We start from the raw sequence: 23,957 nt of genomic DNA, 5'->3' as shown, positions 1-23,957 counted from the left end.
GCCAAGGCCTCAGTTATCCGCTTTGCAGCAGGATGACTGCTGGGATATTTCATCTTCCTCGCAAAGGACTGTTGGACAGTCAATTGCTTACTGGAAGTAGTACAAGTGGTCTTCCGACTTCCCCTCTGGGATGACGATCGACTCCCAGCAGCAACAACAGCAGCACCAGCAGCAGTAGGCGTTACACTCAAGGATGCATCGGAGGAATCCCAGGCAGGAGAGGACTCGTCAGACTTGCCAGTGACATGGCCTGCAGGACTATTGGCTTTCCTGGGTAAGGAGGAAATTTACACTGAGGGAGTTGGTGGTGTGGTTTGCAGGAGCTTGGTTACAAGAGGAAAGGATTTAGTAGTCAGTGGACTGCTTCCGCTGTCACCCAAAGTTTTTGAACTTGTCACTGACTTATGATGAATGCGCTGCAGGTATAAGGGAGGATGTTCCGAGGTGGTTAACATCCTTACCCCTACTTATTACAGCTTGACAAAGGCAACACACGGCTTGACACCTGTTGTCCGCATTTGTGTTGAAATAATTCCACACCGAAGAGCTGATTTTTTTTGTATTTTGACCAGGCATGTCAATGGCCATATTCCTCCCACGGACAACAGGCGTCTCCCTGGGTGCCTGACTTAAACAAACGACCTCACCATCAGAATCCTCCTTGTCAATTTCCTCCCCAGCGCCAGCAACACCCATATCCTCATCCTGGTGTACTTCAACACTGACATCTTCAATTTGACTATCAGGAACTGGACTGCGGGTGCTCCTTCCAGCACTTGCAGGGGGCGTGCAAATGGTGGAAGGCGCAAGCTCTTCCCGTCCAGTGTTGGGAAGGTCAGGCATCGCAACCGACACAATTGGACTCTCCTTGGGGATTTGTGATTTCGAAGAACGCACAGTTCTTTGCTGTACTTTTGCCAGCTTAAGTCTTTTCTTTTTTCTAGCGAGAGGATGAGTGCTTCCATCCTCATGTGAAGCTGAAACACTAGCCATGAACATAGGCCAGGGCCTCAGCCGTTCCTTGCCACTCCGTGTCATAAATGGCATATTGGCAAGTTTACGCTTCTCCTCCGACAATTTTATTTTAGATTTTGGAGTCCTTTTTTTACTGATATTTGGTGTTTTGGATTTTACATGCTCTGTACTATGACATTGGGCATCGGCCTTGGCAGACGACGTTGCTGGCATTTCATCGTCTCGGCCATGACTAGTGGCAGCAGCTTCAGCACGAGGTGGAAGTGGATCTTGATCTTTCCCTATTTTTTTAATCTCCTCATTTTTGTTCTCCATATTTTAATGCGCACAACTAAAAGGCACCACAGGTATACAATGTAGATGGATGGATAGTATACTTATTATTATTAATGGATGACGAGTGACTGACGACACAGAGGTAGGTACAGCAGTGGCATACCGTACTGCTATATACAGTATAATGGACCTGGTGGACACTGTCAGCAGACTGCTAAACTAGTACTACTAGTATAAAGAAAAAAAGCCACCACAGGTATACAATGTAGATGGATGGATAGTATACTTATGGACGACGAGTGACGACACAGAGGTAGGTACAGCAGTGGCCTACCGTACTGCTATTTACAGTATAATAAATGGACCTGGTGGACACTGCCAGCAAACTGCTAAACTAGTATAAAGAAAAAAAGCCACCACAGGTATACAATTTAGATGGATGGATAGTATACTTATTATTAATGGATGACGAGTGACTGACGACACAGAGGTAGGTACAGCAGTGGCCTACCGTACTGCTATATACAGTATAATGGACCTGGTGGACACTGTCAGCAGACTGCTAAACTAGTATAAAAAAAGCCACCACAGGAGTGTTTTTCAGGCAGACAAACGTATACTGGTGGTCACTGTCAGCAAAACTGTGCACTGTACTCCTGCTACAGCTGCTCCCCAGTCCCCACAATTAAGCAGTGTGAACACTCAGCACAGATATATTATGCAGCACACTGAGCAGAGATATGGTATGGAGCGTTTTTTTCAGGCAGAGAACGGATAAAAAAAAACTGGTGGTCACTATCAGCAAAACTCTGCACTCTACTCCGAGTCCTAACAGCTGCTCCCCTATCCTCCCCACAATTAGTAATAAAACAAGCAATCAACTGTCTCTTCTACAATTATAAACGGAGAGGACGCCAGCCACGTCCTCTCCCTATCAATCTCAATGCACGTGTGAAAATGGCGGCGACGTGCGGCTGCTTATATAGAATCCGAATCTCGCGAGAATCCGACAGCGGGATGATGACGTTCGGGCGCGCTCGGGTTAACCGAGCAAGGCGGGAGGATCCGAGTCAGCCTTGGACCCTTGTACAAAGGCTGAAGTTCGGGGGGGGGGTTCGGTTTCTCGAATATATGTATTTGACCACTCTGTGTGGGTTCCAAGTGTCACATCTGTTGACCAACGCTGTTTAACCCTTGCAGAATTACAGCTTCTTATTCAAAATGATGAAATCTAGTGTCTGTGCCCGCTTTACCACCCATTTTCATGCCCAAATGCTTGTTGGTCAAGGCAAATTGCAAGTGGGTGATATGTAAGTGACCACTCTGTGTGGGTTCCAAGTGTCATATCTGTTGACCAATGCTGTTTAACCCTTGCAGAATTACAGCTTCTTATTCAAAATGATGAAATCTGGTGTCTGTGCCCACTTTACCACCATTTTCATGCCCAAACCATTTATAATGTAAATTGGTGTAAGGTACACTATTTGAAGTTGATGCAATGTTATCTTAGTGATCTATCCTTATTTAATTTATTTTAATATAATATTATCTGAATAAGAAGCTGGAGCCGAGTAACAAGTGAATAATAAGCTGGAGCCGAATAAGAAGTGAATAAGAAGCAGTCCGAATAAGAAGCTAACTTCAGCCTCGTTTATGATGGCTGTGTGAGTCATTGAGTCAGTGAGTTGATCAGTGATCTATATGAATCAGTGAACTGCTGAGCTACTTGCAAGGAGAATGACTCTTGAGTCGTCAGGACAATGTAACTCAATCAGCTCCATACAATCAATGCATATGCGTGAGCACAGCAGTGCCACACATGGTAGCTTAGAGGTACTGTACTGACTCTTTATGGCTGTATGAGACATTGAGTGAGTGAGCTGATCAGTGATCTGTAGTGAATCAATGAACTGCTGAACTACTTGCAAGGAGAATGACTCATGAGTCGTCAGGACAATGTAGCTCAATCAGCTCCACAGAGTGAGTCCACTCTATGTCTGAGCACAGCAGTGACCCCTGTGGCAGCAGAGATGTACTGGCTCATGAGTATTGCTGAGTGAGAGCTGAATAACAACAGTGCTGCTGCTGCTGCAGCAGCAGCAGCACCACCTACACAACACACAGCAGTATTCTCAGGAGCCATTAGTACCAGAAGTGGCAGCAAGTGTTTGGACATCTGGACTAATAGGACAGTGATTGTATCACAGAAAGGTGAGCAGCATGACCACACCACATGCTCCCTCACAGACACACATAGACTTTGGCTAGGCAGTGCAAAGGATATATATATATATATATATATATATATATATATATATATATTTATTATTATTAGATCTGTATTGTGGGCTGTGTTGTACTTTTAACTTTCATTTTACAGCATCAGATTCAGGAATTGAAAATCCAGTGAATGAGACAGTGAGTGGCCTGATGCAGCTGCTGGCTCTATTCTGTCTGTGTCTAACTCCTCTTTCCTGATGAACTAATCTTTACCAGAGCTGTGAACTGAACAAACTAGTTCACTTTGAAGATTAGTTCATTTTGAACTAATCATTCATGAACTACCCATCACTAATAGAGCTTCAACAAAGCCATATATCAGGCAGAATTCCCACAGAAATAAAATGATACCAAAAGTAAATAAATATAAATATACGTATGCACCCATAGAGACCCATAAGGCTGCGGGCTGTACATTAAAACATGGACTAACATATAAACATATATACAAAAGAAATATTACATAAATTACATACATAGACAATAGTGCAAATTAAGCCTTCTAATATGAGGCTCGGGAAGACCCATCCACATATAGGAATAATCATAAGATCATGGTGTAATAATAGAAAAATGATAATTTCAATAACTATAAACAACACTATGGACATTATGGTATCGCATGCAGTAAAGGAGCACTAACTAAAAGTACTAATAATAGACAAATGAAGTAAAAAAGGACTCATTCAAAAAAACAATAATATAAACAATAAGATATAAGTATAGGGTCATAACTGAACAGACATAAGGTTACACTCGTAAGTCTGTCAGCCAAGATTTACAGATATAACCCAAAGAGTATGTATACAAAAAAAAATGCTATTAGATGAAGAAAATTTCTCCTAGCAACCAAATAAACAGGCAAGAAGTTTTTACCCTCATACTGAGAAGTGTGTACACATATGTTTTAGAGATGTGTGGCGGGCACTTTTCGTGTTTTGTGCTTTGGTTTTGGTTCTAGTTCCCCGCTCGTGTTTTGGTCTTGGCTTGTTTTTGCCAAAACCACCCTTTCGTGTTTTGGTTTTGGATCGGGATGATTTTTGAAAAAATATAAAAACAGCTAAAATCACAGAATTTGAGAGTAATTTTGATCCTACTGTATTATTAACCTTAACATTAATTTCCACTCATTTCCAGACCATTCTGAACACCTCACAATATTGTTTTTAGGCAAAAAAGTTGCACCGAGGTGGCTGTATGACTAAGCTAAACGAACACCTGGCCCATCTAGGAGTGACACTGCAGTGTCAGACAGGATGGCAGATTTAAAAAAAAGGCCCCAAACAGCACATCATGGAAAGATGTAAAAGAGGTGCAATGAGGTAGCTGTATGACTAAGCTAAGCGACACAAACAATTGGCCCATCTAGTGGCACTGCAGTGTCAGACAGGAGGGAAGATATATAAGAAAGCCACAAACAGCACATCATGCAAAGATGTAAAAGAGGTGCAGTGAGGTAGCTGTATGACTATGCTAAGCGACACAAGTGTGCGGCACAAACACCTGGCTCATCTAGGGTTGGCACTGCAGTCCCACTGCGCTAATGGCAGATACCAGATGCACGTCTAACACCAGCATAGTTGTTATGGCCTCAGTAATCCGCTTTGCAACAGGGTATATTTTATATATATATATATATATATATAGCAGTATCACTGGATTGGACTTGTATGCCAGTACCACTGTAATTATGCGGCAAGATCACTGGAGTTATACGTCAGGATCACTGGAATTATACGACAGGATCACTGGAATTATACGGCAGGATCACTGGAATTATACGGCAGGGTCACTGAATTATACGGCAGGATTACTGTAATTATACGGCAGGATCACTGGAGTTGTTCAGCAGGATCACTGTAATTATACACCAGTACCACTGGAATTATACGGCAGGATCACTGGAATTATACGGCAGGATCACTGGAATTATACCGCAGGATCATTGGAATTATATGCCAGTATCACTGGAATTATACGCCAGTATCACGGGAATTATATGGCAATATCACTGGAATTATACACCAGTATCACTGAAATTATACAGCAATATCATAGGAATTATATGACGGTATCATAGGAATTATACAGCAATATCACTGGAATTATACGGCAATAGCATTGGAATTACATGCCAGTATCACTGGAATTATACAGCAATATCACTGGAATTATACAGCAGTATCACAGGAATTATACAGCAATATCACGAGAATTATATGCCAGTATCACAGGATTTATACAGCAATATAACTGGAATTATACGGCAATATCACTGGAATTATACGCTAGTATCACGGGAATTATACAGCAGTAACTTTGGATATATGGCAGCAGAGAGCACCACCACTTTGACTGGTCACTGGACTGATGCTGCACAAGACACTACACCTGGTCTGATGCAAGACAACACAGCAAAACTGCAAGGGACTTATACAGCAGCACTGGGGACATATAGCAGCAGAGGACACCACCTCTGTGACTGGCTGGACTGATGCAGCATAAGACACTACTGTAGCATATACTATATATATAATTATCTCACCCATTTGTGAATGTATATTGGGTACATATCATTGCTAGGAATTTGGCCTATGAGTGAACTGATTAATGTTCCTATATTTATAGTTCTTATAAATCTGTACTCAGATATTTATATTTATTTAAATACATTGAATATAGTTAAATAAGTATATATTGTAGGTATATAACTGTGTAATATCCATGGGGTGATATGGAGGTGCAAACTCATGAGGTAATATGGAACTTTGTGTGAGTATTCCCATTTACCTCATGAGTGTGAGGTAACCATGCTGCATTGAGCTAGATTGAAATCTCCTCTCACCTGATTGGAGGACAGGTGCCCTGAGGTGAAGTTGGGCACATGTATTTGCAGGTGACTCTCGAGACCTCGGCGGGAAGGACCCGCCCCGCGCGACGATACCCTGGACTATAAATAAGGGAGCCTTCGGATGATACGAGGTCTTTAGTCGAGTGCGCAGCCTCTGGAGCTGTTCCCCTTTCTCTGGCATCGCTAGTAGAGCTGAGAACTCTCGGCGGTTGCTGGGGGGTGAGGGGGAGGCAACAGCGGGCGGTAGTGCACTGTGCAGGGAGCCGTTTTGCTGAGCCGATGAGAGAGGTGCGGTCAGATGAAGAGGCGGTGCCCACGGTGGAGTGACGGCATGGGGGAGTGAGTGAGACGCGGCTCAGGTGCCGAGCAGCAGCGAGACTTGCCTGTGAGGTGCCAGCACGGTCTCCACTATTATTCAAGGTGACAGAGAGAGAGAGCCGGCCATCCCAGCTGATGCCTATACTCCCCATCCATACCTGGTAGCCATACCGAGACCCAGTCTGAATGCTCAAGCTGCTACCTGCACGATTCCACAGATTGAAGGTCTGCCAATAAGAGTGCCCTGGGGGCGTGGCTAGTACGGATAACATCGCGCAATTGGCTGGAGCTAATTGAGAAGCCATCTGAGGTCTGTGAAACTATGCACGTAATCACTATAGGTCAGCACTCAGTACTGCTAATACAGCTGCAGCACACAGGATTCATACACCTCTCAAATTAGAAAACCAAACAACTGCTACTGAGACTAGTGTATTACAAGGCTGTTAAGCGCATCCCCATATTGCCAATTCATAAGGAGAGAGATATAATATTTCCCATCTTGTAAAGTCCCTATCTGCTAACTGACTTATAACAAAGAGGGATATTAGCAGCAATCAATTGTTTATTGACACTTGGTCATATCATACAGAATAGTCAAGGAGAGCTATCATTACCAGTGATACAAGCAGACACTAAGGGGTAAATTTACTAAGATTCGTATTTTCCCGTTTCAGGTCAAAGTTCAATCACGAATGACATCGAAAGTGTAAAACTGCAACTTTTTGAATTGATTACGACTAATTTACTAAGCTGTCGTATTCGGGTTTTTCTTTTGTTCCGATGTCGATGTCATTCGTGGTTTTTTTTCTATTTTTACGGCAGTGATTAGCAAAACACTGCCGACTTTTTTTACAATCAATCTCGGCCGGATCTGTGTGATCCGTGCTGGGGTTTATTTATTTTATTTTTTTTAATTAAACACTGTAAAATAATAAAAAAAAATGCGTGGGGTCCCCCCTCCTAAGCATAACCAGCCTCGGGCTCTTTGAGCCGATCCTGGTTGCAAAAATATGGGGGGAAAAATGACAGGGGTTCCCCCATATTTAAGCAACCAGCATCGGGCTCTGCGCCTGGTCCTGGTCCCAAAAATACGGGGGACAAAAAGAGTAGGGGTCCCCCGTATTTTTAAAACCAGCACCGGGCTCCACTAGCTGGACAGATAATGCCACAGCCGGGGGTCACTTTTATATAGTGCCCTGCGGCCGTGGCATCAAAAATCCAACTAGTCACTCCTGGCCGGGGTACCCTGGGGGAGTGGGGACCCCTTCAATCAAGGGGTCCCCCCCCCCCAGCCACCCAAGGGCCAGGGGTGAAGCCCGAGGCTGTCCCCCCCCCATCCAATGGGCTGCGGATGGGGAGGCTGATAGCCTTTGTTGTAAAATAAAAGATATTGTTTTTAGTAGCAGTACTACAAGGCCCAGCAAGCCTCCCCCGCATGCTGGTACTTGGAGAACCACAAGTACCAGCATGCGACGGAAAAACGGGCCCGCTGGTACCTGTAGTACTACTACTAAAAAAATACCCAAAAAAAGACAAGACACACACACCGTGAAAGTATAATTTTATTACATACATACACACATACATACATACATACTTACCTTAAGTTCCCACGCAGGTCGGTCCTCTTCTCCAGTAGAATCCAAGGGGTACCTGTTGAAGAAATTATACTCACGAGATCCAGGGGTCCAGGCTCCTCGGGAAATCCAGGGGTAATCCACGTACTTGAAAAAAAAAAAAAAACGGTGTCCCGACCACGAACTGAAAGGGGACCCATGTTTGCACATGGGTCACCTTTCCACGAATGCCAGAAACCCACTTTGACTTCTGTCTAAGTGGGTTTCTTCAGCCAATCAGGGAGCGCCACGTTGTAGCACTCTCCTGATCAGCTGTGTGGTCCTGTCCTCACTGACAGGCAGCACACGGCAGTGTTACAATGTAGCGCCTATGCGCTACATTGTAACCAATGATGGGAACTTTCTGCTCAGCGGTGACGTCACTTTAGGTCAACCGCAGGGCAGAAAGTTCCCATCATTGGTTACAATGTAGCGCATAGGCGCTACATTGTAACACTGCCGTGTGCTGCCTGTCAGTGAGGACAGGACCACACAGCTGATCAGGAGAGTGCTACAACGTGGCGCTCCCTGATTGGCTGAAGAAACCCACTTAGACAGAAGTCAAAGTGGGTTTCTGGCATTCGTGGAAAGGTGACCCATGTGCAAACATGGGTCCCCTTTCAGTTCGTGGTCGGGACACCGTTTTTTTTTTTTTTTTCAAGTACGTGGATTACCCCTGGATTTCCCGAGGAGCCTGGACCCCTGGATCTCGTGAGTATAATTTCTTCAACAGGTACCCCTTGGATTCTACTGGAGAAGAGGACCGACCTGCGTGGGAACTTAAGGTAAGTATGTATGTATGTGTGTATGTATGTAATAAAATTATACTTTCACGGTGTGTGTGTCTTGTCTTTTTTTGGGTATTTTTTTAGTAGTAGTACTACAGGTACCAGCGGGCCCGTTTTTCCGTCACATGCTGGTACTTGTGGTTCTCCAAGTACCAGCATGCGGGGGAGGCTTGCTGGGCCTTGTAGTACTGCTACTAAAAACAATATCTTTTCTTTTACAACAAAGGCTATCAGCCTCCCCATCCGCAGCCCATTGGATGGGGGGGGGACAGCCTCGGGCTTCACCCCTGGCCCTTGGGTGGCTGGGGGGGGGGACCCCTTGATTGAAGGGGTCCCCACTCCCCCAGGGTACCCCAGCCAGGAGTGACTAGTTGGATTTTTGATGCCACGGCCGCAGGGCACTATATAAAAGTGACCCCCGGCTGTGGCATTATCTGTCCAGCTAGTGGAGCCCGGTGCTGGTTTTAAAAATACGGGGGACCCCTACTCTTTTTGTCCCCCGTATTTTTGGGACCAGGACCAGGCGCAGAGCCCGATGCTGGTTGCTTAAATATGGGGGAACCCCTGTCATTTTTTTTCCCATATTTCTGCAACCAGGATCGGCTCAAAGAGCCCGAGGCTGGTTATGCTTAGGAGGGGGGACCCCACGCAATTTTTTTTGAAAAAATAAGCACTTTCCCACCCCTTCCCACTGATATACATGCACGGATCTCATGGATCCGTGCATGCCTATCCAATCACGAATAAAAAAAAAAGGTCTGTTTTTTTTTAGCACTTTTTTACGAGTTGTAATTTTTCACGGCAGTGTTTGTTTGTTTTTTGCTTTGCACTTCTTAGTAAATGACCGAGATTCATACTTAAACAGCCGCGTTTTGACCGATGGTGTATTCATTCGTAATTTTTTACTTGGACTTGCAAAAAATTACGAATGCCCTCATCTCTGCCGTGATTAGTGTTTAGTAAATTACCGAGATGACACTTTGAAGAAAAAACGGCATCTCGGTCAAAATCGGGAGCTTAGTAAATTTCCCCCTAAGTATCTGTTTCCACATTACGGTATAGACTATGATGCTGCTTATATTCTACATCTGGAAAGCTTACTTGTAGTGACATCTAGTGGATACAATTGGTATTTTCAGCTATTATTCATTTACTTCAGAACTTCAACATTGGATACCAGTTGGATACAATTCTACTTATGTATCAGTAAGAGGATACTTTGCTTAATACAAGTAACTAATTTGTATCAACACCTCCACTAGGCAGGAAAAAAGGATATTCTGTGAATCAATTCTGGATTAACAAACAGATAGACACAAACCCTAAGTGAGGATCAGCTTCTCCATTCCTATAGGAGTACAGGAAGGATATAAACATATATATGCATATATATATTAACTATAAACTAATATATTAATAAGTTGTAAATATTCTGAATGAACATAATATAGTTAGAGAGTATAAATTACTAAAATTGCTACAGTAATGAGAGTAAATGCGATATAGTTTACCGTCAAAATATTATCCTAATAGTAAATGAATTATTGATTGCGAGGTAGTAAATGATCAATAATAGCTACAGTGGATAGGAATGTTATAATTTACCGTTAATAGTGATAATATGTAAAATATATGCAGTGTCATATAGAATGTAAAGCAATGTTCAATGAGATGTTCTTGAATGCATATCTGACAAAGTAAATACTCTAACATACAAGCATTGTGGTACTGTGTTTCACTTAACTGGCAGTCAAGAACAAGGAACAGTACTCCAGAGAATACAGGTAAATCTTCATGGTACAGCAGTAATTGTATGACAATATATGGGTTTTCCCAAACTGACCCAAATTACTATATATATATCTATATATATATATATATATATATATATATATTTATGTATACAGTTACCTATTATATTACAATCCGTAAGTTTGGGTGGAGGCACTTAAACTACCTAAAACTCTAGTTCCCGGAAAGGTGAACAGGGGCTACATTTGGAGGCACCGCTTGAGATCATTTTTGTAAGTACTCAGGGATAGGTGAAGCACAGTAGCAAAATGACTCAATGTACAAGAAGTGACGCCTTTGATTGGTGTATAAGGAAGGGAGTAATTCCTGAAAGGAGTTTTGTGTTGACAGGGGATCTCACAGACACCACGGATGGTACTATTATGACAGAGATGTTATTTCTTTTCGGGATAAAGCAACCAAGGATTGCTGATAAACAGTTTAGAGAAAGTGGAGAGATGTGGGCTGTATTAATAACTACAAGTCATGACTTAGAGTCTGAGTTGCTTCCAAAAGTGGTGGCTGTGAGGTCTAACCCTGATCGTAGGTGGAAAATTTTATGGCCTGAAAAGGACAGCAGTGAAAGGGCTGCTGAACCATTAATGGTGGGTGACATGTCTTTTCCAGTTAGTGGAGACCCCTCTACAGCTGTGGGAGAAGGGAGTCAATCGCAGGGCCTTGAGGAAAAGCTAGGGAATCAGTTAGAGGTTATAGCTAATAAAGTAGTACATCAATTAGAACGGTGGCACTATGAGGGTAGCTATTGGCGATTGAGAGTTTTTTCAGGAATACTTCCTGTGCCTGTCGGGGAGGAATCTTATGAGGCATGGAGAGAGGCAGCCATACAACAGTCTGAGGAGTGGCATTGTCCTGACCACATAAAGAAACAAAGAATAGTGGAAAGTCTACGGGGACCAGCTATGGGAATTATCCAGGCTACTAGAAAAAGTAATCCCGAAGCTGCGGTAGCTGACTACTTCCAAGCCTTAGATTACACATATAGGACATTGGAGGATGTAGGTGATTTGGTTGCCAGATTTCACCATACTTATCAGGAGACAGGAGAAAAGTTATCGCAGTATGTGTATAGATTAGATAAATTAATACATAAAATTATAGATAAAGGAGGGTTAGCTCCTGCTGAAGTTAATAGCAGCCGATTGAAACAGTTAATTAGGGGAGCATTAACAACTGACCCTGTAGCTCAACGGTTGCGTTGTACATCTTTATTATTAGGAAGTCCCACCCTTAATGATTTAATTAAGGAGATTACTCAGGAGGAAGCTTTAATTGCTACTAGAGAAAAGACTCATGCTAAGGCTGTAAAAGTGGTGGTACCCTCCCCTGAGGCTCAAGGATCACGGGAGGATAAGTTAGTTACCTTAGTAGTGGAACAAAATAAGAAAATAGACCAGCTTATTCTTGCTTTAAATCAAAGGGTGGTACCCTCCAGCCTTAATTCCAGTAATTCCACTAGGGGGTTCAACAGTAACAGGGGGAATTTTAGGAGAGGTGGAAATTTTATAAGCAGAGGGTGTTTCCGATGTGGACAGTTAGGACATAGAGCAGTGGAATGTTCTATAGACTGGGGAATGAATGAAGTGGGAACTAACGTTCAGTCAAATAATTCCTCTCATCAGGGAAACGATGGTGGGAGATTGGCGGGCCCCTCGCCGTCTCCCAGAAATTAGATGTAGATTCAATGGGGAGTGCCCAGTGGAGTAATTCTATTCCGGATGGTATGATAGGACCCGCTCCACGTGTGGTAGTTAAATTAAATGGACATCCCTGTCCTGTGTTGTTGGATAGTGGGTCCCAGGTGTCCATTATATTCGAGCATTGGTATAGACATTATCTCTCTGATGTCCCTATCATGCCCCTGGAAGGACTGGTAATTTGGGGATTGAGTGAACAGAAATACCCTTATTTAGGTTATGTGGTAGTCAACATAGAGTTTCCTGAGGAATTTATGGGTGTGTCGGAGCCATTACCTCTAATTGCTCTGGTATGCCCAGAATCCCCAGGTGATAAAACTGTAATGCCCGTGATTATTGGGACTAATGCTCATTTATTTAGGGTCCTCAGTGATTGGTGTTTAAAAAGGTGTAGGGAAGCGACAGCCATTACTATGGCGACTTGCCATGAAAAATACAGGGACGGGGAGTCTGAGCACAGAGATTCCTCACTGGCTCAGGGTCTGTCCATAGAAGACTTAACCACATGTTTCCAGGGGAGTGACATTGGGTTGGTAGAACAAAATATTTTATGCGAGGAATTGATGAAACGAAGGCATGTCTTCTCTCTTGGGGAATGGGATTTAGGAAAAGCTAAAGGTGTTGAACACTGTATAAAGCTGACTGGTGAGACTCCTTTTAGGGAGAGGTCACGCAGACTTGCTCCTGCTGATTTCGATGATGTCAGACAGCATCTTCAGACTCTCTTGGAAACAGAGGTTATTCAACACTCTGAAAGTCCATATGCATCTCCTATCGTAGTGGCCCGTAAAAAGAATGGCAAAATTAGAATGTGTATTGATTATCGCACACTTAATCAATGCACTGTGCCCGATCAGTACACAGTTCCTAGGATAGAGGAGGCATTGGACTGTTTACAGGGGAGTCAGTGGTTCACAGTGTTGGATCTGCAGAGTGGGTATTACCAAATACCTATGAGTCACCAGGATAGAGAAAAGACTGCTTTTATTTGTCCTTTGGGTTTCTTTGAATTTTTGAAGATGCCCCAAGGAATCAAGGGTGCCCCGGCCACTTTTCAGAGAACCATGGAGCAGACGGTGGGTGATATGAATTATCGTGAGGTATTAGTTTACCTTGATGATATTATCCTTTTTGGGTCCTCACTGCAGGAACATAACCACCGTCTGCTCAAGGTACTGGATAGATTATTGAAGAAAGGCTTTAAACTTTCTGTGGATAAATGTAAGTTCTGCCTGCCCTCGGTTACTTACTTGGGACATGTGGTGAGTCGACAGGGTATTTCTACCGATCCAACTAAAGTTGAAGCGGTGAATGAGTGGCCTAGGCCCACGAAATTAAAGGAATTAAGATCTTTCCTTGGGTTTTGTGGGTACTATCGCCGTTTTGTGCCCTATTATTCTGTAATATGTCGTCCTCTCACTGATTTGACCAAGGGATATCCGCCAGTTGGTAAACCTACAAAGGTATCATCATGTAGAAAGGAGGGATATTTTAAACCATCTGAAGAATTTGGGGATAGATGGACACCTGAGTGTGAGGAGGCCTTCCTTAAATTAAAATGGAGTCTTACCAATGCTCCTGTATTGGCCTATGTTGACCCCACTCTGCCTTATACATTACATGTGGATGCATCCTTTGATGGTTTAGGTGCAGTGTTGTACCAAACTCATGAAGGAAGGTTACAACCTGTATCTTATATCAGCCGGGGATTGTCCAATAGTGAGAGGAGATATCCTGTCCACAAATTGGAGTTCCTTGCTCTTAAATGGGCTGTTGCTGATAGATTTCATGAATATCTATCTGTATGGGGCAAATTTTGAGGTGTTCACTGACAATAATCCTCTGACATATGTGCTTACCACAGCTAAATTAGATGCCACCGGGCACAGATGGTTAGCCGCTTTGTCTATCTATGACTTTAAGATTAAATATCGCCCAGGTATTAACAACATAGATGCAGATTCTTTGTCTAGATTATCTAGACTTGAGAGTGAAATAGATGGATCTGAGTGGATTGAAGTTCCTGCAACCACCATCAAGGGATTGTGCTTTAGCATTTCATGTGTAACGGCAGATAATGGGGAATGCATTAGTGCCCTTGGAGCCTCAGACCGGGCATTACCTCTGGCCTATTGTTGGTTAAGCCAACTAGAATTAGAGGGCTTGCCACATATCGGTCAGGGAAAGATCCGTATGGAACAACGTAATGATCCTGATATTTCCATTGTTATACTCTGTCTTGAGTCTGGTCGTGCTGAGTGTGATATGAGTTCTCTAACCCATGCCTCAAAATTATTGATGCGGCAAATAAAGCAATTGACCCTAAAGAATGGAATACTGTACCGTGAATTAGTTAAATCCAATGGGAAATTCAAATCACAATTAGTTACTCCACAGTGTTATAGAGAAACTATTTTGAACGCATTACATGATCAGCACGGCCATCTCGGGGTAGAAAAAACAAAGGGACTGATAACTGATCGGTTTTATTGGCCCTTGATGGAACAGGATATTGAAAACTACTGTAGGACATGTGGTAGTTGTATATTGAGGAAGACTCTCCCCACCAAGTCCGCCTCTCTTGTTAATCTTCAGAGCCATGGTCCCATGGATCTAGTATGCATTGATTATTTATCATTGGAAACCTCACCTGGAAAGGAATGTAACATACTGGTAGTAACGGATCACTTTACCCGTTATGCCCAGGCTTATGTTACTTCTGATCAACGGGCTGTTACTGTAGCAAGAACTTTATGGGAACGGTTCTTTGTTCACTATGGTTTACCAGCCCGATTGCACTCCGACCAGGGGCGGGATTTTGAAGGAAAAGTTATTCGGGAACTCTGTCTGTGCTGTGGGATTAAGAAATCCCGAACTACTCCTTACCACCCACAGGGTAATCCTCAACCAGAGCGGTTTAACCGCACCTTGCTTGATATGATGGGCACCTTGGGCCCCATGGGCCAAACACAGTGGAGTAGACGGATATGTCACCTAGTGCATGCATATAATTGCACTAGGAATGAATCCACTGGGTACTCCCCATATGAATTAATGTTTGGGCGGGAAGCCCGACTGCCCATAGATGTCTCATTAGTACTTCCCTCCTGGGATGCTGATGGACAAACTCATTCTCAATATATAATGAAATTACGAAAAGAGCTAAAACATGCATATAATATAGCTCAGGAAGCTTCCAGAAAAGCGGGTGCCAAAAACAAGATTAAGCATGACTTATGTGTAAAGGGAAATGTATTAAGGGTAGGAGATAGGGTGCTGGTACAGCAATTGGGACTTCCCAGACGACGAAAATTAGCATATCGGTGGAGGCCTAATCCATATGTGGTAATAGATCAATTACCCAACATACCCGTTTATAAACTACGGCCAGAGTCGGGGGAGGGAGCAATTCTCACATACCACCGACAGCATCTTTTGCCTATATCACAAAATCTTCGTCTTCCTGAGGTTGTGGAAGCAACAACCCTGAAACGATCTAATGGGGAAAATAATGGAAGAATGAGATCCACAGATAACAAAAAACAAGTAGAAGAAAGCCCTGGTGAATATAATGATGAGACCCATTACACTGATGAGGGTGTGGGATATTTTCATTATGATAATAATAAGTCAAGCAATGTCTCTCAGCATAACAAGTATGATCCACACCAGGTTTTAGACGAAAGTCCTTTGGAAAAAGAATATGTATTGCCCTCCTGTAATAATACAGGGAAAGGTATAGAGTTAGAAAGGGAACTGGTATCAGAATGTGAGTCAAATGACTCAGTAGGTATTCCAATAAGTGACCTTTACGATGAGCCAGTACCTCCAGACGAAGGTGAGGAGACAGGGGGTAGGTATAGGATATCCAGAGAACGAAGGCCTCCATTAATTTTAACTTATCCAGAATTAGGTAATCCTGTATACTTACCTCAAGTAATACACTCAAGTATAGTATTCACCTGGCCATACTTTGAGTATAAACCATTGAAAGGAGAGCATATGTGGTGATCTGAGTAAAGCGGTATGAAGAATTATGCAGATCACCAGGGGGAGAGTGTAGCATATACTATATATATAATTATCTCACCCATTTGTGAATGTATATTGGGTACATATCATTGCTAGGAATTTGGCCTATTAGTGAACTGATTAATGTTCCTATATTTATAGTTCTTATAAATCTGTACTCAGATATTTATATTTATTTAAATACATTGAATATAGTTAAATAAGTATATATTGTAGGTATATAACTGTGTAATATCCATGGGGTGATATGGAGGTGCAAACTCATGAGGTAATATGGAACTTTGTGTGAGTATTCCCATTTACCTCATGAGTGTGAGGTAACCATGCTGCATTGAGCTAGATTGAAATCTCCTCTCACCTGATTGGAGGACAGGTGCCCTGAGGTGAAGTTGGGCACATGTATTTGCAGGTGACTCTCGAGACCTCGGCGGGAAGGACCCGCCCCGCGCGACGATACCCTGGACTATAAATAAGGGAGCCTTCGGATGATACGAGGTCTTTAGTCGAGTGCGCAGCCTCTGGAGCTGTTCCCCTTTCTCTGGCATCGCTAGTAGAGCTGAGAACTCTCGGCGGTTGCTGGGGGGTGAGGGGGAGGCAACAGCGGGCGGTAGTGCACTGTGCAGGGAGCCGTTTTGCTGAGCCGATGAGAGAGGTGCGGTCAGATGAAGAGGCGGTGCCCACGGTGGAGTGACGGCATGGGGGAGTGAGTGAGACGCGGCTCAGGTGCCGAGCAGCAGCGAGACTTGCCTGTGAGGTGCCAGCACGGTCTCCACTATTATTCAAGGTGACAGAGAGAGAGAGCCGGCCATCCCAGCTGATGCCTATACTCCCCATCCATACCTGGTAGCCATACCGAGACCCAGTCTGAATGCTCAAGCTGCTACCTGCACGATTCCACAGATTGAAGGTCTGCCAATAAGAGTGCCCTGGGGGCGTGGCTAGTACGGATAACATCGCGCAATTGGCTGGAGCTAATTGAGAAGCCATCTGAGGTCTGTGAAACTATGCACGTAATCACTATAGGTCAGCACTCAGTACTGCTAATACAGCTGCAGCACACAGGATTCATACACCTCTCAAATTAGAAAACCAAACAACTGCTACTGAGACTAGTGTATTACAAGGCTGTTAAGCGCACCCCCATATTGCCAATTCATAAGGAGAGAGATATAATATTTCCCATCTTGTAAAGTCCCTATCTGCTAACTGACTTATAACAAAGAGGGATATTAGCAGCAATCAATTGTTTATTGACACTTGGTCATATCATACAGAATAGTCAAGGAGAGCTATCATTACCAGTGATACAAGCAGACACTAAGTATCTGTTTCCACATTACGGTATAGACTATGATGCTGCTTATATTCTCCATCTGGAAAGCTTACTTGTAGTGACATCTAGTGGATACAATTGGTATTTTCAGCTATTATTCATTTACTTCAGAACTTCAACATTGGATACCAGTTGGATACAATTCTACTTATGTATCAGTAAGAGGATACTTTGCTTAATACAAGTAACTAATTTGTATCAACACCTCCACTAGGCAGGAAAAAAGGATATTCTGTGAATCAATTCTAGATTAACAAACAGATAGACACAAACCCTAAGTGAGGATCAGCTTCTCCATTCCTATAGGAGTACAGGAAGGATATAAACATATATATGCATATATATATTAACTATAAACTAATATATTAATAAGTTGTAAATATTCTGAATGAACATAATATAGTTAGAGAGTATAAATTACTAAAATTGCTACAGTAATGAGAGTAAATGCGATATAGTTTACCGTCAAAATATTATCCTAATAGTAAATGAATTATTGATTGTGAGGTAGTAAATGATCAATAATAGCTACAGTGGATAGGAATGTTATAATTTACCGTTAATAGTGATAATATGTAAAATATATGCAGTGTCATATAGAATGTAAAGCAATGTTCAATGAGATGTTATTGAATGCATATCTGACAAAGTAAATACTCTAACATACAAGCATTGTGGTACTGTGTTTCACTTAACTGGCAGTCAAGAACAAGGAACAGTACTCCAGAGAATACAGGTAAATCTTCATGGTACAGCAGTAATTGTATGACAATATATGGGTTTTCCCAAACTGACCCAAATTACTATATATATATATCTATATATATATATATATATATATATATATATATATTTATGTATACAGTTACCTATTATATTACAATCCGTAAGTTTGGGTGGAGGCACTTAAACTACCTAAAACTCTAGTTCCCGGAAAGGTGAACAGGGGCTACATTTGGAGGCACCGCTTGAGATAATTTTTGTAAGTACTCAGGGATAGGTGAAGCACAGTAGCAAAATGACTCAATGTACAAGAAGTGACGCCTTTGATTGGTGTATAAGGAAGGGAGTAATTCCTGAAAGGAGTTTTGTGTTGACAGGGGATCTCACAGACACCACGGATGGTACTATTATGACAGAGATGTTATTTCTTTTCGGGATAAAGCAACCAAGGATTGCTGATAAACAGTTTAGAGAAAGTGGAGAGATGTGGGCTGTATTAATAACTACAAGTCATGACTTAGAGTCTGAGTTGCTTCCAAAAGTGGTGGCTGTGAGGTCTAACCCTGATCGTAGGTGGAAAATTTTATGGCCTGAAAAGGACAGCAGTGAAAGGGCTGCTGAACCATTAATGGTGGGTGACATGTCTTATCCAGTTAGTGGAGACCCCTCTACAGCTGTGGGAGAAGGGAGTCAATCGCAGGGCCTTGAGGAAAAGCTAGGGAATCAGTTAGAGGTTATAGCTAATAAAGTAGTACATCAATTAGAACGGTGGCACTATGAGGGTAGCTATAGGCGATTGAGAGTTTTTTCAGGAATACTTCCTGTGCCTGTCGGGGAGGAATCTTATGAGGCATGGAGAGAGGCAGCCATACAACAGTCTGAGGAGTGGCATTGTCCTGACCACATAAAGAAACAAAGAATAGTGGAAAGTCTACGGGGACCCGCTATGGGAATTATCCAGGCTACTAGAAAAAGTAATCCCGAAGCTGCGGTAGCTGACTACTTCCAAGCCTTAGATTACACATATGGGACATTGGAGGATGTAGGTGATTTGGTTGCCAGATTTCACCATACTTATCAGGAGACAGGAGAAAAGTTATCGCAGTATGTGTATAGATTAGATAAATTAATACATAAAATTATAGATAAAGGAGGGTTAGCTCCTGCTGAAGTTAATAGCAGCCGATTGAAACAGTTAATTAGGGGAGCATTAACAACTGACCCTGTAGCTCAACGGTTGCGTTGTACATCTTTATTATTAGGAAGTCCCACCCTTAATGATTTAATTAAGGAGATTACTCAGGAGGAAGCTTTAATTGCTACTAGAGAAAAGACTCATGCTAAGGCTGTAAAAGTGGTGGTACCCTCCCCTGAGGCTCAAGGATCACGGGAGGATAAGTTAGTTACCTTAGTAGTGGAACAAAATAAGAAAATAGACCAGCTTATTCTTGCTTTAAATCAAAGGGTGGTACCCTCCAGCCTTAATTCCAGTAATTCCACTAGGGGGTTCAACAGTAACAGGGGGAATTTTAGGAGAGGTGGAAATTTTATAAGCAGAGGGTGTTTCCGATGTGGACAGTTAGGACATAGAGCAGTGGAATGTTCTATAGACTGGGGAATGAATGAAGTGGGAACTAACGTTCAGTCAAATAATTCCTCTCATCAGGGAAACGATGGTGGGAGATTGGCGGGCCCCTCGCCGTCTCCCAGAAATTAGATGTAGATTCAATGGGGAGTGCCCAGTGGAGTAATTCTATTCCGGATGGTATGATAGGACCCGCTCCACGTGTGGTAGTTAAATTAAATGGACATCCCTGTCCTGTGTTGTTGGATAGTGGGTCCCAGGTGTCCATTATATTCGAGCATTGGTATAGACATTATCTCTCTGATGTCCCTATCATGCCCCTGGAAGGACTGGTAATTTGGGGATTGAGTGAACAGAAATACCCTTATTTAGGTTATGTGGTAGTCAACATAGAGTTTCCTGAGGAATTTATGGGTGTGTCGGAGCCATTACCTCTAATTGCTCTGGTATGCCCAGAATCCCCAGGTGATAAAACTGTAATGCCCGTGATTATTGGGACTAATGCTCATTTATTTAGGGTCCTCAGTGATTGGTGTTTAAAAAGGTGTAGGGAAGCGACAGCCATTACTATGGCGACTTGCCATGAAAAATACAGGGACGGGGAGTCTGAGCACAGAGATTCCTCACTGGCTCAGGGTCTGTCCATAGAAGACTTAACCACATGTTTCCAGGGGAGTGACATTGGGTTGGTAGAACAAAATATTTTATGCGAGGAATTGATGAAACGAAGGCATGTCTTCTCTCTTGGGGAATGGGATTTAGGAAAAGCTAAAGGTGTTGAACACTGTATAAAGCTGACTGATGAGACTCCTTTTAGGGAGAGGTCACGCAGACTTGCTCCTGCTGATTTCGATGATGTCAGACAGCATCTTCAGACTCTCTTGGAAACAGAGGTTATTCAACACTCTGAAAGTCCATATGCATCTCCTATCGTAGTGGCCCGTAAAAAGAATGGCAAAATTAGAATGTGTATTGATTATCGCACACTTAATCAATGCACTGTGCCCGATCAGTACACAGTTCCTAGGATAGAGGAGGCATTGGACTGTTTACAGGGGAGTCAGTGGTTCACAGTGTTGGATCTGCGGAGTGGGTATTACCAAATACCTATGAGTCACCAGGATAGAGAAAAGACTGCTTTTATTTGTCCTTTGGGTTTCTTTGAATTTTTGAAGATGCCCCAAGGAATCAAGGGTGCCCCGGCCACTTTTCAGAGAACCATGGAGCAGACGGTGGGTGATATGAATTATCGTGAGGTATTAGTTTACCTTGATGATATTATCGTTTTTGGGTCCTCACTGCAGGAACATAACCACCGTCTGCTCAAGGTACTGGATAGATTATTGAAGAAAGGCTTTAAACTTTCTGTGGATAAATGTAAGTTCTGCCTGCCCTCGGTTACTTACTTGGGACATGTGGTGAGTCGACAGGGTATTTCTACCGATCCAACTAAAGTTGAAGCGGTGAATGAGTGGCCTAGGCCCACGAAATTAAAGGAATTAAGATCTTTCCTTGGGTTTTGTGGGTACTATCGCCGTTTTGTGCCCTATTATTCTGTAATATGTCGTCCTCTCACTGATTTGACCAAGGGATATCCGCCAGTTGGTAAACCTACAAAGGTATCATCATGTAGAAAGGAGGGATATTTTAAACCATCTGAAGAATTTGGGGATAGATGGACACCTGAGTGTGAGGAGGCCTTCCTTAAATTAAAATGGAGTCTTACCAATGCTCCTGTATTGGCCTATGTTGACCCCACTCTGCCTTATACATTACATGTGTATGCATCCTTTGATGGTTTAGGTGCAGTGTTGTACCAAACTCATGAAGGAAGGTTACAACCTGTATCTTATATCAGCCGGGGATTGTCCAATAGTGAGAGGAGATATCCTGTCCACAAATTGGAGTTCCTTGCTCTTAAATGGGCTGTTGCTGATAGATTTCATGAATATCTGTATGGGGCAAATTTTGAGGTGTTCACTGACAATAATCCTCTGACATATGTGCTTACCACAGCTAAATTAGATGCCACCTGGCACAGATGGTTAGCCGCTTTGTCTATCTATGACTTTAAGATTAAATATCGCCCAGGTATTAACAACATAGATGCAGATTCTTTGTCTAGATTATCTAGACTTGAGAGTGAAATAGATGGATCTGAGTGGATTGAAGTTCCTGCAACCACCATCAAGGGATTGTGCTTTAGCATTTCATGTGTAACGGCAGATAATGGGGAATGCATTAGTGCCCTTGGAGCCTCAGACCGGGCATTACCTCTGGCCTATTGTTGGTTAAGCCAACTAGAATTAGAGGGCTTGCCACATATCGGTCAGGGAAAGATCCGTATGGAACAACGTAATGATCCTGATATTTCCATTGTTATACTCTGTCTTGAGTCTGGTCGTGCTGAGTGTGATATGAGTTCTCTAACCCATGCCTCAAAATTATTGATGCGGCAAATAAAGCAATTGACCCTAAAGAATGGAATACTGTACCGTGAATTAGTTAAATCCAATGGGAAATTCAAATCACAATTAGTTACTCCACAGTGTTATAGAGAAACTATTTTGAACGCATTACATGATCAGCACGGCCATCTCGGGGTAGAAAAAACAAAGGGACTGATAACTGATCGGTTTTATTGGCCCTTGATGGAACAGGATATTGAAAACTACTGTAGGACATGTGGTAGTTGTATATTGAGGAAGACTCTCCCCACCAAGTCCGCCTCCCTTGTTAATCTTCAGAGCCATGGTCCCATGGATCTAGTATGCATTGATTATTTATCATTGGAAACCTCACCTGGAAAGGAATGTAACATACTGGTAGTAACGGATCACTTTACCCGTTATGCCCAGGCTTATGTTACTTCTGATCAACGGGCTGTTACTGTAGCAAGAACTTTATGGGAACGGTTCTTTGTTCACTATGGTTTACCAGCCCGATTGCACTCCGACCAGGGGCGGGATTTTGAAGGAAAAGTTATTCGGGAACTCTGTCTGTGCTGTGGGATTAAGAAATCCCGAACTACTCCTTACCGCCCACAGGGTAATCCTCAACCAGAGCGGTTTAACCGCACCTTGCTTGATATGATGGGCACCTTGGGCCCCATGGGCCAAACACAGTGGAGTAGACGGATATGTCACCTAGTGCATGCCTATAATTGCACTAGGAATGAATCCACTGGGTACTCCCCATATGAATTAATGTTTGGGCGGGAAGCTCGACTGCCCATAGATGTCTCATTAGGACTTCCCTCCTGGGATGCTGATGGACAAACTCATTCTCAATATATAATGAAATTACGAAAAGAGCTAAAACATGCATATAATATAGCTCAGGAAGCTTCCAGAAAAGCGGGTGCCAAAAACAAGATTAAGCATGACTTATGTGTAAAGGAAAATGTATTAAGGGTAGGAGATAGGGTGCTGGTACAGCAATTGGGACTTCCCAGACGACGAAAATTAGCATATCGGTGGAGGCCTAATCCATATGTGGTAATAGATCAATTACCCAACATACCCGTTTATAAACTACGGCCAGAGTCGGGGGAGGGAGCAATTCTCACATACCACCGACAGCATCTTTTGCCTATATCACAAAATCTTCGTCTTCCTGAGGTTGTGGAAGCAACAACCCTGAAACGATCTAATGGGGAAAATAGTGGAAGA

At 42.9% G+C, this 23,957-nt stretch overlaps 2 protein-coding genes across 2 annotated transcripts; both read left to right on the top strand.

Moving 5' to 3' along the window:
- Positions 1–11,167: 11,167 nt before the first annotated feature.
- LOC134944194 (paraneoplastic antigen Ma1 homolog) lies at positions 11,168–12,589 on the top strand. Its single transcript, XM_063932773.1, has one exon. The coding sequence runs from the start codon at positions 11,168–11,170 to the stop codon at positions 12,587–12,589; it is 1,422 nt and encodes a 473-aa protein (XP_063788843.1).
- Positions 12,590–18,996: 6,407 nt separating this feature from the next.
- LOC134944192 (paraneoplastic antigen Ma1 homolog) lies at positions 18,997–20,418 on the top strand. The gene has a single exon (XM_063932772.1). The coding sequence runs from the start codon at positions 18,997–18,999 to the stop codon at positions 20,416–20,418; it is 1,422 nt and encodes a 473-aa protein (XP_063788842.1).
- Positions 20,419–23,957: the final 3,539 nt, after the last annotated feature.

The sequence above is a fragment of the Pseudophryne corroboree genome, chromosome 7 (assembly GCF_028390025.1).
Source record: "Pseudophryne corroboree isolate aPseCor3 chromosome 7, aPseCor3.hap2, whole genome shotgun sequence".
Classification (NCBI taxonomy): Eukaryota; Metazoa; Chordata; class Amphibia; order Anura; family Myobatrachidae; genus Pseudophryne; species Pseudophryne corroboree.
Note: the sequence above shows the minus strand (reverse complement) of the source record. Positions and strands in the feature narration are given on the sequence as shown.